Source organism: Salvelinus namaycush, chromosome 8 (genome assembly GCF_016432855.1).
Source record: "Salvelinus namaycush isolate Seneca chromosome 8, SaNama_1.0, whole genome shotgun sequence".
Taxonomy (NCBI): Eukaryota; Metazoa; Chordata; class Actinopteri; order Salmoniformes; family Salmonidae; genus Salvelinus; species Salvelinus namaycush.
This window is the reverse complement of record NC_052314.1, coordinates 18655735-18668809: the sequence shown is the minus strand read 5'-3', so window position 1 is coordinate 18668809 and position 13075 is coordinate 18655735. Positions and strand designations below refer to the sequence as shown.

Below are 13075 nucleotides of genomic sequence, written 5' to 3'. Positions count from 1 at the left end.
GTCGGCCAGAGTAGAGGAGGAGAGAGAGATGGGATGAGAGAGAGAGAGAGAGAGAGAGAGAGAGAGGAGAGAGTGTGAGAGAGGGATTGTGGAGAGAGAGGGGAAAGTGTGAGAGAGAGAGAGAGAGAGACAGGAGAGAGAGGAAGAGAGAGAGAGAGAGGAGGGAGAGAGAGACGGAGGAGAGAGAGGAGAGAGAGAGAGAAAGTGGAGAGAGAGAGGGAGAGAGGTGAGAGAGGGAGAGAGAGAGAGGAAGTGAGTGAGAGAGAGAGAGAGAGTGTGAGAGAGAGAGAGAGAGAGAGAGAGAGAGTGAGATGAGAGAATGAGAGAGAGAGAGAGAGTGAGAGAGGGAAAGTGTGAGAGAGAGAGAGAGAGAGAGAGAGAGAGAGAGAGAGAGAGAGAGAGAGAGAGAGAGAGAGGGAGAGAGACAGCGATAGGAAGAAAAAAAATTGCGCAGTCAGGTTGTTCAGATGAAAAGTTGGAATGAATCTTTACAACAGAGCTATTCCGTTACCGCCCTTGAGGACTGAAGTCTACTGTACATGGTATCTTACTGATAAATGAATATCATTGATTGATTGGACAGAGAGTTGACTGACTCATTTCGGTTGAAATATACAGATGTATTAAAATGTTCTCCTCCAAAATGATCAGCAGCTGGTTAAACTCAGATCACAGTAGCCATGTTAGACCTCCTTTCAGGTCCCACCACACATCAAATCAAACCGGTGTTGGGAACCCAAACAAGGCAGGGACCATGTCATGCAGTGTAATACAACATCTTTGGCCAAACCTGGGTCACCTCAACTGTGGTGATGGGGAGTCAGGAAGCTCTCTGCACTATGTGGTGACAGTGATCATCATATCAAGGGCATGGGTTGAGTGTAGAAAATGTAAAGGTAGTCCTTTAATTGACAGTTACTTTACAATGCACCAGATTCATTTTGAGTAAAGAAATCACCAAACCTTGGCCCAATGGTGTACTTTAAACTGAGTGCCCTCCCATTCCACAGACTCCTATAGGTAGCATCTATATTCAACAGATACCATAACTAATGGTTATCACTCTTGCAGATTAGAGTGGGAAGCAGTACTCTACAGAGATGGCCAAATTGGCATACGCTCACCTCATCTACTGCTCGTTGCCTGGTAACTGTCCTCAGCTTCCTGAACTGATAACCACAGTTAGTCACATTCTTAATGACAGGGTTACACACAGAGAGACCCTGCTGCTGAGAAACTTCTCTCTGATGTCTGCTGGTGCATGTGCCTTCCAATTATAGTAGGCCCATGCTTCCTCTGGTTTTCTATACCCTGTCTTCTGTTGTAGATACCCTCTCATAATGTACTGTACCTCACATTCAGTAAGAACGAGGTCCTCTACAGACCTACCTCTGCTTTTCTCTGTCTCAATTCCAAATAAAATGATGTGCATTCCCTAACCCTAACCGTGCTCTCCTGCAGGGCAGTAAGTACCACTGGCAGAGTCAGAATGTCAAGCAGAGCGGTGTGGACGACATGGTGCTGCTGTCCAAGATCAGCGAAGACGCCATTGTGGAAAATTTGAAGAAGAGATTCATGGATGACTTCATCTTTGTATCCTGTTGGATTGTTTGTTAGAGAGTTCCTGTACCAATCTCACAAAAACACATTTTTCCTGTGAAGAGATGGGTATTTTAATGTTTCTGTTCTTGTTTCTTTAAATGTCTCTTCAGTGAAAGCTAAAAATAGGAGGGGAAGTACACTGTGAAAACATGACCTGCCCCCACACACACTCTATCAGACTGATATATATATATAGGCACACATACACGCACACACACTCACACACACATGCACACAAACAAAACATCTTACAAAGGACTTTATACCATGTAGATAGATTTCAGATTAAGGATCATTGAGGTCATATCACTGGCCAATAGCATACATGTAGGTCCTTCCATTCTGTATCATAGGTGACCATAGATGATACTCCTATTGACACGTTAGCAACAACACAATAACAACAACACAATAACAAACATACCATCCTTGCCTCAGTCATCCCCCTAGCACACATTTTCACACAGCAGACACACATCTACAGTGGGGCAAAAAAGTATTTAGTCAGCCACCAATTGTGCAAGTTCTCCCACTTAAAAATATGAGAGAGGCCTGTAATTTTCATCATAGGTACACTTCAACTATGACAGACAAAATGAGAAAAGAAAATCCAGAAAATCACATTGTAGGATTTTTAATGAATTTATTTGCAAATTATGGTGGAAATTAAGTATTTGGTCACCTACAAACAAGCAAGATTTCTGGCTCTCACAGACCTGTAACTTCTTCTTTAAGAGGCTCCTCTGTCCTCCACTCGTACCTGTATTAATGGCACCTGTTTGAACTTGTTATCAGTATAAAAGACACCTGTCCACAACCTCAAACAGTCACACTCCAAACTCCACTATGGCCAAGACCAAAGAGCTGTCAAAGGACACCAGAAACAAAATTGTAGACCTGCACCAGGCTGGGAAGACTGAATCTGCAATAGGTAAGCAGCTTGGTTGAAGAAATCAAATGTGGGAGCAATTATTAGGAAATGGAAGACATACAAGACCACTGATAATCTCCCTCGATCTGGGGCTCCACGCAAGATCTCACCCCGTGGTGTCAAAATGATCACAAGAACGGTGAGCAAAAATCCCAGAACCACACGGGGGGACCTAGTGAATGACCTGCAGAGAGCAAAGTAACAAAGCCTACCGTCAGTAACACACTACGCCGCCAGGGACTCAAATCCTGCAGTGCCAGACGTGTCCCCCTGCTTAAGCCAGTACATGTCCAGGCCCGTCTGTAGTTTGCTTTTGGATGGAGAGCATTTGGATGATCCAGAAGAAGATTGGGAGAATGTCATATGGTCAGATGAAACCAAAATAGAACTTTTTGGTAAAAACTCAACTCGTCGTGTTTGGAGGACAAAGAATGCTGAGGTGCATCCAAAGAACACCATACCTACTGTGAAGCATGGGGGTGGAAACATCATGCTTTGGGGCTGTTTTTCTGCAAAGGGACCAGGACGACTGATCCGTGTAAAGGACAGAATGAATGGGGCCATGTATCGTGAGATTTTGAGTGAAAACCTCCTTCCATCAGCAAGGGCATTGAAGATGAAACGTGGCTGGGTCTTTCAGCATGACAATGATCCCAAAACACACGCCCGGGCAACGAAGGAATGGCTTCATAAGAAGCATTTCAAGGTCCTGGAGTGGCCTAGCCAGTCTCCAGATCTCAACCCCATAGAAAATCTTTGGAGGGAGTTGAAAGTCCGTGTTGCCCAGCAACAGCCCCAAAACATCACTGCTCTAGAGGAGATCTGCATGGAGGAATGGGCCAAAATACCAGCAAAGTGTGTGAAAACCTTGTGAAGACTTACAGAAAACGTTTGACCTCTGTCATTGCCAACAAAGGATATTTAATAACAAAGTATTGAGATAAACTTTTGTTATTGACCAAATACTTATTTTCCACCATAATTTGCAAATAAATTCATAAAAAATCCTACAATGTGATTTTCTGGATTTTTTTCCTCATTTTGTCTGTCATAGTTGAAGTGTACCTATGATGAAAATTACAGGCCTCTCTCATCTTTTTAAGTGGGAGAACTTGCACAATTGGTGGCTGACTAAATACTTTTTTGCCCCACTGTATGTATGCAATAGTAGGACTGCACTGTTCCTCTTTTAAATTCACTGTGTGACTCAACAGCAAACTTCCCTATTTTTTAGGACACTTTTTACTGGACATTAGGCACTTATGTCATACTTTGTGTGAATTTTTAAAAATATTTTTGTATATTATCCAGTCTGGATGAAACTATGGTTTGGGATATTTTTATTTTTGAAAGGTTGATATCATCATAAAAAATGTCACTGTGATTGTTTCAACATTACATGATTTCACCAGAAACACCCTCCCTATTCCTTGACAGTCATGTGCAGACCTATATTGGCTCTGTGTTGATATCTGTGAACCCATTCAAACAGATGCCCTATTTCACTGACCGGGAAATTGAACTCTACCAAGGGGCTGTGAGTAAACCATCCTATTCTTCAATGTTTACTTTGGCCTTAATATGCCCATTCATTTCCTTGTTTACCTTAGTAGTTGTACACTGAACAAAAATATAAACGCAACATGCAACAATTTCTAAGATTTACTGAGTTACACTTCATATAAAGAAATCAGTCAATTGAAAAAAATCCTTAGGCCTAACCTATGGATTTCACATGACTGGGAATACAGATATGCATCTGTTGATGATTGATACTTTAAAAAAAGAGGTAGGGGCGTGGATCAGAAAACCAGTCAATATCTGGTGTGACCACCACTTGCCTCATGAAGCGCAACACATCTACTTCGCATAGAGTTGATCAGGCTGTTGATTGTGGCCTGTGGAATGTTGTCCCACTCCTCTTCAATGGCTGTGCGAAGTTACTGGAACACGCCGTTGTACACGTAGATCCAGAGCATCCCAAACATGCTCAATGGGTGACAGGTCTGGTGAGTATGCAGGCCACAGAAGAACTAGGACATTTTCAGCTTTGTGGAATTGTGTACAGATCCTTGCAACATGGGGCCGTGCATTATCATGCTGAAACATGAGGTGACGGCTACGGAGGAATGTCACGACAATGGGCCTCAGGATCTCATCACAGTATCTTTGTGTATTCAAATTGCCATCGATAAAATGCAATTGTGTTCGTTGTCCGTAATTTATGCCTGCCCATGGGGCACTCTGTTCACAACGTTGAAATCAGCAAACCGCTCGCCCACACAATGCCATACACGTGGTCTGCGGTTGTGAGGCCGATTGGAGGTACTGCCAAGTTCTCTAAAACAACGTTGGAGGCGGATGTAGGGTGGTGTAGGGTGAAGTGGAGGTATAGACTCTGATGTAGGCTGGTGTAGGGTGGAGTGGGAGGTATATACTCTGATGTAGGGCTGGTGTAGGGTGAAGTGGGAGGTATAGACTCTGATGTAGGGCTGGTGTAGGTTGGAGTGGGGGTATAGGACTCTGATGTAGGGCTGGTGTAGGGTGAGTTGGAGGTATAGACTCTGATGTAGGGCTGGTGTAGGGTGTAGTGGGAGGTATAGACTCTGATGTAGGGCTGGTGTAGGGTGGAGTTGGAGGTATAGACTCTGATGTAGGGCTGGTGTAGGGTGGAGTGGGAGGTATATACTCTGATGTAGGGCTGGTGTAGGGTGAAGTGGGAGGTATAGACTCTGATGTAGGGCTGGTGTAGGGTGGAGTTGGAGGTATAGACTCTGATGTAGGGCTGGTGTAGGGTGGAATGGAGTATAGACTCTGATGTGGGCTGGTGTAGGTGGAGTGGGAGGTATATCCTCTGATTTAGGGCTGGTGTAGGGTGGAGTGGGAGGTATAGACTCTGATGTAGGGCTGGTGTAGAGTGGAGTGGGACGTATAGACTCTGATGTAGGGCTGGTGTAGGGTGAAGTTGGAGGTATAGACTCTGATGTGGGGCTGGTGTAGGGTGAAGTTGGACGTATATACTCTGATGTAGGGCTGGTGTAGGGTGAAGTTGGACGTATATACTCTGATGTAGGGCTGGTGTAGGGTGGAGTGGGAGTTATAGACTCTGATGTAGGGCTGGTGTAGGGTGGAGTGGGAGGTATAGACTCTGATGTAGGGCTGGTGTAGGGTGAAGTGGGAGGTATAGACTCTGATGTAGGGCTGGTGTAGGGTGGAGTGGGAGGTATAGACTCTGATGTAGGGCTGGTGTAGGGTGGAGTGGGAGGTATAGACTCTGATGTAGGGCTGGTGTAGGGTGGAGTTGGAGGTATAGACTCTGATGTAGGGCTGGTGTAGGGTGGAGTAGGAGGTATAGACTCTGATGTAGGGCTGGTTTAGGGTGAAGTGGGAGGTATAGACTCTGATGTAGGGCTGGTGTAGGGTGGAGTGGGAGGTATATATTCTGATTTAGGGCTGGTTTAGGGTGGAGTGGGAGGTATAGACTCTGATGTAGGGCTGGTGTAGGGGGGAGTGGGAGGTATAGACTCTGATGTAGGGCTGGTGTAGGGTGGAGTTGGAGGTATAGACTCTGATGTAGGGCTGGTGTAGGGTGAAGTGGGAGGTATAGACGCTGATGTAGGGCTGGTGTAGGGTGGAGTGGGAGGTATATTCTCTGATTTAGGGCTGGTGTAGGGTGGAGTGGGAGGTATAGACTCTGATGTAGGGCTGGTGTAGGGTGGAGTTGGAGGTATAGACTCTGATGTAGGGCTGGTGTAGGGTGGAGTTGGAGGTATAGACTCTGATGTAGGGCTGGTGTAGGGTGGAGTGGGAGGTATATACTCTGATGTAGGGCTGGTGTAGGGTGAAGTGGGAGGTATAGACTCTGATGTAGGGCTGGTGTAGGGTGGAGTGGGAGGTATAGACTCTGATGTAGGGCTGGTGTAGGGTGAAGTGGGAGGTATAGACTCTGATGTAGGGCTGGTGTAGGGTGGAGTGGGAGGTATAGACTCTGATGTAGGGCTGGTGTAGGGTGGAGTGGGAGGTATAGACTCTGATGTAGGGCTGGTGTAGGGTGGAGTTGGAGGTATAGACTCTGATGTAGGGCTGGTGTAGGGTGGAGTAGGAGGTATAGACTCTGTTGTAGGGCTGGTTTAGGGTGAAGTGGGAGGTATAGACTCGGATGTAGGGCTGGTGTAGGGTGGAGTGGGAGGTATATCCTCTGATTTAGGGCTGGTGTAGGGTGGAGTGGGAGGTATGGACTGTAATGTAGGGCTGGTGTAGGGTGGAGTTAGAGGTATGGACTATGATGTAGGGCTGGTGTAGGGTGGAGTGGGAGGTATAGACTCTGATGTAGGGCTGGTGTAGGGTGGAGTTGGAAGTATAGACTCTGATGTAGGGCTGGTGTAGGGTGGAGTTGGAGGTATAGACTCTGATGTAGGGCTGGTGAAGTGGGAGGTATAGACTCTGATGTAGGGCTGGTGTAGGGTGGAGTGGGAGGTATAGACTCTGATGTAGGGCTGGTGTAGGGTGAAGTGGGAGGTATAGACTCTGATGTAGGGCTGGTGTAGGGTGGAGTGGGAGGTATAGACTCTGATGTAGGGCTGGTGTAGGGTGGAGTGGGAGGTATAGACTCTGATGTAGGGCTGGTGTAGGGTGGAGTTGGAGGTATAGACTCTGATGTAGGGCTGGTGTAGGGTGGAGTAGGAGGTATAGACTCTGATGTAGGGCTGGTTTAGGGTGAAGTGGGAGGTATAGACTCTGATGTAGGGCTGGTGTAGGGTGGAGTGGGAGGTATATACTCTGATTTAGGGCTGGTGTAGGGTGGAGTGGGAGGTATAGACTCTGATGTAGGGCTGGTGTAGGGGGGAGTGGGAGGTATAGACTCTGATGTAGGGCTGGTGTAGGGTGGAGTTGGAGGTATAGACTCTGATGTAGGGCTGGTGTAGGGTGAAGTGGGAGGTATAGATGCTGATGTAGGGCTGGTGTAGGGTGGAGTGGGATGTATATACTCTGATGTAGGGCTGGTGTAGGGTGGAGTTGGAGGTATAGACTCTGATGTAGGGCTGGTGTAGGGTGGAGTGGGAGGTATAGACTCTGATGTAGGGCTGGTGTAGGGTGAAGTGGGAGGTATAGACTCTGATGTAGGGCTGGTGTAAGGTGGACTGGGAGGTATAGACTCTGATGTAGGGCTGGTGTAGGGTGGAGTGGGAGGTATAGACTCTGATGTAGGGCTGGTGTAGGGTGGAGTTGGAGGTATAGACTCTGATGTAGGGCTGGTGGAGTTGGAGGTATAGACTCTGATGTAGGGCTGGTGTAGGGTGGAGTGGGAGGTATATACTCTGATGTAGGGCTGGTGTAGGGTGAAGTGGGAGGTATAGACTCTGATGTAGGGCTGGTGTAGGGTGGAGTGGGAGGTATAGACTCTGATGTAGGGCTGGTGTAGGGTGGAGTGGGAGGTATTGACTCTGATCTAGGGCTGGTGTAGGGTGGAGTTGGAGGTATAGACTCTGATGTAGGGTTTGTGTAGGGTGGATTGGGAGGTATATACTCTGATGTAGGGCTGGTGTAGGGTGAAGTGGGAGGTATAGACTCTGATGTAGGGCTGGTGTAGGGTGGAGTGGGAGGTATAGACTCTGATGTAGGGCTGGTGTAGGGTGGAGTTGGAGGTATAGACTCTGATGTAGGGCTGGTGTAGGGTGTAGTGGGAGGTATAGACTCTGATGTAGGGCTGGTGTAGGGTGGAGTTGGAGGTATAGACTCTGATGTAGGGCTGGTGTAGGGTGGAATGGGAGGTATAGACTCTGATGTAGGGCTGGTGTAGGGTGGAGTGGGAGGTATAGACTCTGATGTAGGGCTGGTGTAGGGTGGAGTGGGAGGTATAGACTCTGATGTAGGGCTGGTGTAGGGTGAAGTTGGAGGTATAGACCCTGATGTGGGGCTTGTGTAGGGTGAAGTTGGACGTATATACTCTGATGTAGGGCTGGTGTAGGGTGAAGTTGAACGTATATACTCTGATGTAGGGCTGGTGTAGGGTGGAGTTGGAGGTATAGACTGTGATGTAGGGCTGGTGTAGGGTGAAGTGGGAGGTATAGACTCTGATGTAGAGCTGGTGTAGGTTGGAGTGGGAGGTATAGACTCTGATGTAGGGCTGGTGTAGGGTGGAGTGGGAGGTATAGACTCTGATGTAGGGCTGGTGTAGGGTGAAGTGGGAGGTATAGACTCTGATGTAGGGCTGGTGTAGGGTGAAGTGGGAGATATAGACTCTGATGTAGGGCTGGTGTAGGGTGAAGTGGGAGGTATAGACTCTGATGTAGGGCTGGTGTAGGGTGGAGTGGGAGGTATAGACTCTGATGTAGGGCTGGTGTAGGGTGGAGTGGGAGGTATAGACTCTGATGTAGGGCTGGTGTAGGGTGAAGTGGGAGGTATAGACTCTGATGTATTGCTGGTGTAGGGTGGAGTGGGAGGTATATACTCTGATTTAGGGCTGGTGTAGGGTGGAGTGGGAGGTATAGACTCTGATGTAGGGCTGGTGTAGGGGGGAGTGGGAGGTATAGACTCTGATGTAGGGCTGGTGTAGGGTGGAGTGGGAGGTATAGACTCTGATGTAGGGCTGGTGTAGGGTGAAGTGGGAGGTATAGACGCTGATGTAGGGCTGGTGTAGGGTGGAGTGGGAGGTATATACTCTGATTTAGGGCTGGTGTAGGGTGGAGTGGGAGGTATAGACTCTGATGTAGGGCTGGTGTAGGGTGGAGTGGGAGGTATAGACTCTGATGTAGGGCTGGTGTAGGGTGGAGTGGGAGGTATAGACTCTGATGTTGGGCTGGTGTAGGGTGGAGTTGGAGGTGTAGACTCTGATGTAGGGCTGGTGTAGGGTGGAGTGGGAGGTATAGACTCTGATGTAGGGCTGGTGTAGGGTGGAGTGGGAGGTATAGACTCTGATGTAGGGCTGGTGTAGGGTGGAGTTGGAGGTATAGACTCTGATGTAGGGCTGGTGTAGGGTGGAGTGGGAGGTATAGACTCTGATGTAGGGCTGGTGTAGGGTGGAGTGGGAGGTATAGACTCTGATGTAGGGCTGGTGTAGGGTGAAGTGGGAGGTATAGACTCTGATGTAGGGCTGGTGTAGGGTGGAGTGGGAGGTATAGACTCTGATGTAGGGCTGGTGTAGGGTGGAGTGGGAGGTATAGACTCTGATGTAGGGCTGGTGTAGGGTGGAGTTGGAGGTATAGACTCTGATGTAGGGCTGGTGTAGGGTGGAGTGGGAGGTTAGACTCTGATGTAGGGCTGGTGTAGGGTGAAGTGGGAGGTATAGACTCTGATGTAGGGCTGGTGTAGGGTGGAGTGGGAGGTATAGAATCTGATGTAGGGCTGGTGTAGGGTGGAGTTGGAGGTATAGACTCTGATGTAGGGCTGGTGTAGGGTGGAGTTGGAGGTATAGACTCTGATGTAGGGCTGGTGTAGGGTGGAGTAGGAGGTATCGACTCTGATGTAGGGCTGGTTTAGGGTGGAGTGGGAGGTATAGACTCTGATGTAGGGCTGGTGTAGGGGGGAGTGGGAGGTATATACTCTGATGTAGGGCTGGTGTAGGGTGAAGTGGGAGGTATAGACTCTGATGTAGGGCTGGTGTAGGGTGGAGTGGGAGGTATAGACTCTGATGTAGGGCTGGTGTAGGGTGGAGTTGGAGGTATAGACTCTGATGTAGGGCTGGTGTAGGGTGGAGTTGGAGGTATAGACTCTGATGTAGGGCTGGTGTAGGGTGGAGTAGGAGGTATAGACTCTGATGTAGGGCTGGTTTAGGGTGGAGTGGGAGGTATAGACTCTGATGTAGGGCTGGTGTAGGGGGGAGTGGGAGGTATAGACTCTGATGTAGGGCTGGTGTAGGGTGGAGTTGGAGGTATAGACTCTGATGTAGGGCTGGTGTAGGGTGAAGTGGGAGGTATAGACGCTGATGTAGGGCTGGTGTAGGGTGGAGTGGGAGGTATATACTCTGATTTAGGGCTGGTGTAGGGTGGAGTGGGAGGTATAGACTCTGATGTAGGGCTGGTGTAGGGTGGAGTTGGAGGTATAGACTCTGATGTAGGGCTGGTGTAGGGTGGAGTTGGAGGTATAGACTCTGATGTAGGGCTGGTGTAGGGTGGAGTGGGAGGTATAGACTCTGATGTAGGGCTGGTGTAGGGTGAAGTGGGAGGTATAGGTTCTGATGTAGGGCTGGTGTAGGGTGGAGTGGGAGGTATAGACTCTGATGTAGGGCTGGTGTAGGGTGAAGTGGGAGGTATAGACTCTGATGTAGGGCTGGTGTAGGGTGGAGTGGGAGGTATAGACTCTGATGTAGGGCTGGTGTAGGGTGGAGTTGGAGGTATAGACTCTGATGTAGGGCTGGTGTAGGGTGGAGTGGGAGGTATATACTCTGATTTAGGGCTGGTGTAGGGTGGAGTGGGAGGTATAGACTCTGATGTAGGGCTGGTGTAGGGTGGAGTTGGAGGTATAGACTCTGATGTAGGGCTGGTGTAGGGTGGAGTAGGAGGTATAGACTCTGATGTAGGGCTGGTTTAGGGTGAAGTGGGAGGTATAGACGCTGATGTAGGGCTGGTGTAGGGTGGAGTGGGAGGTATATACTCTGATTTAGGGCTGGTGTAGGGTGGAGTGGGAGGTATAGACTCTGATGTAGGGCTGGTGTAGGGTGTAGTGGGAGGTATAGACTCTGATATAGGGCTGGTGTAGGGTGGAGTTGGAGGTATAGACTCTGATGTAGGGCTGGTGTAGGGTGGAATGGGAGGTATAGACTCTGATGTAGGGCTGGTGTAGGGTGGAGTGGGAGGTATAGACTCTGATGTAGGGCTGGTGTAGGGTGGAGTGGGAGGTATAGACTCTGATGTAGGGCTGGTGTAGGGTGAAGTTGGAGGTATAGACTCTGATGTGGGGCTGGTGTAGGGTGAAGTTGGACGTATATACTCTGATGTAGGGCTGGTGTAGGGTGAAGTTGAACGTATATACTCTGATGTAGGGCTGGTGTAGGGTGGAGTTGGAGGTATAGACTGTGATGTAGGGCTGGTGTAGGGTGAAGTGGGAGGTATAGACTCTGATGTAGGGCTGGTGTAGGGTGGAGTGGGAGGTATAGACTCTGATGTAGGGCTGGTGTAGGGGGGAGTGGGAGGTATAGACTCTGATGTAGGGCTGGTGTAGGGTGGAGTGGGAGGTATAGACTCTGATGTAGGGCTGGTGTAGGGTGAAGTGGGAGGTATAGACTCTGATGTAGGGCTGGTGTAGGGTATAGTGGGAGATATAGACTCTGATGTAGGGCTGGTGTAGGGTGAAGTGGGAGGTATAGACTCTGATGTAGGGCTGGTGTAGGGTGGAGTGGGAGGTATAGACTCTGATGTAGGGCTGGTGTAGGGTGGAGTGGGAGGTATAGACTCTGATGTAGGGCTGGTGTAGGGTGAAGTGGGAGGTATAGACTCTGATGTATTGCTGGTGTAGGGTGAAGTGGGAGGTATAGACTCTGATGTATTGCTGGTGTAGGGTGGAGTGGGAGGTATATACTCTGATTTAGGGCTGGTGTAGGGTGGAGTGGGAGGTATAGACTCTGATGTAGGGCTGGTGTAGGGGGGAGTGGGAGGTATAGACTCTGATGTAGGGCTGGTGTAGGGTGGAGTGGGAGGTATAGACTCTGATGTAGGGCTGGTGTAGGGTGAAGTGGGAGGTATAGACGCTGATGTAGGGCTGGTGTAGGGTGGAGTGGGAGGTATATACTCTGATTTAGGGCTGGTGTAGGGTGGATTGGGAGGTATAGACTCTGATGTAGGGCTGGTGTAGGGTGGAGTTGGAGGTATAGACTCTGATGTAGGGCTGGTGTAGGGTGGAGTGGGAGGTATAGACTCTGATGTTGGGCTGGTGTAGGGTGGAGTTGGAGGTATAGACTCTGATGTAGGGCTTTTGTAGGGTGGAGTTGGAGGTATGGACTGTAATGTAGGGCTGGTGTAGGGTGGAGTTGGAGGTATGGACTATGATGTAGGGCTGGTGTAGGGTGGAGTTGGAGGGATTGGCTCTGATTTAGGGCTGGTGTAGGGAGGAGTTGGAGGTATAGAACTGGTGTAGAAGATTTGGTGTATGGTGTATGGCCTGTGATGACCTCACCTGGGTGCCTGGTGAAAAGGATTGTGTCAAGTCACCTGTTTGCCATCTGTCTGTCTGTCTGTCTGTCTGTCTGTCTGTCTGTCTGTCTGTCTGTCTGTCTGTCTGCCTGCCTGCCTGCCTGCCTGCCTGCCTGCCTGCCTGCCTGCCTGCCTGTCTGTCTGTCTGTCTGTCTGTCTGTCTGTCTGTCTGTCTGTCTGTCTGTCTGTCTGTCTGTCTGTCTGTCTGTCTGTCTGTCTGTCTGTCTGTCTGCGTTCCTTCAGCTGACAGGCCGGTGTGTGTGTGTGACTATGTGTCTGTGTCTGTGTGTGTGTGTGAGGGCTGACAGGTAGTGTGAGCTGATGAGAAACATGACAGCAGCGTGGCCGTAACCGGGCGGTAACCCAGGAGTACAGACACGCGAGCGCCAGGCCGTGGAGAACTACGTTTCCTCTA

The 13075-nt window shown here is 49.2% G+C and overlaps 1 protein-coding gene across 1 annotated transcript in view; it reads right to left on the bottom strand.

The window, feature by feature from the left end:
• Positions 1-940, bottom strand: part of LOC120052053 (unconventional myosin-If-like) — a 31108-nt gene extending 30168 nt beyond the window's left edge. Inside the window, exon 1 of the mRNA XM_038998915.1 lies at positions 932-940. Within this exon, the coding sequence (XP_038854843.1) occupies positions 932-940 (9 nt within the window). The remainder of the gene's footprint in view (positions 1-931) is intronic.
• Positions 941-13075: the final 12135 nt, after the last annotated feature.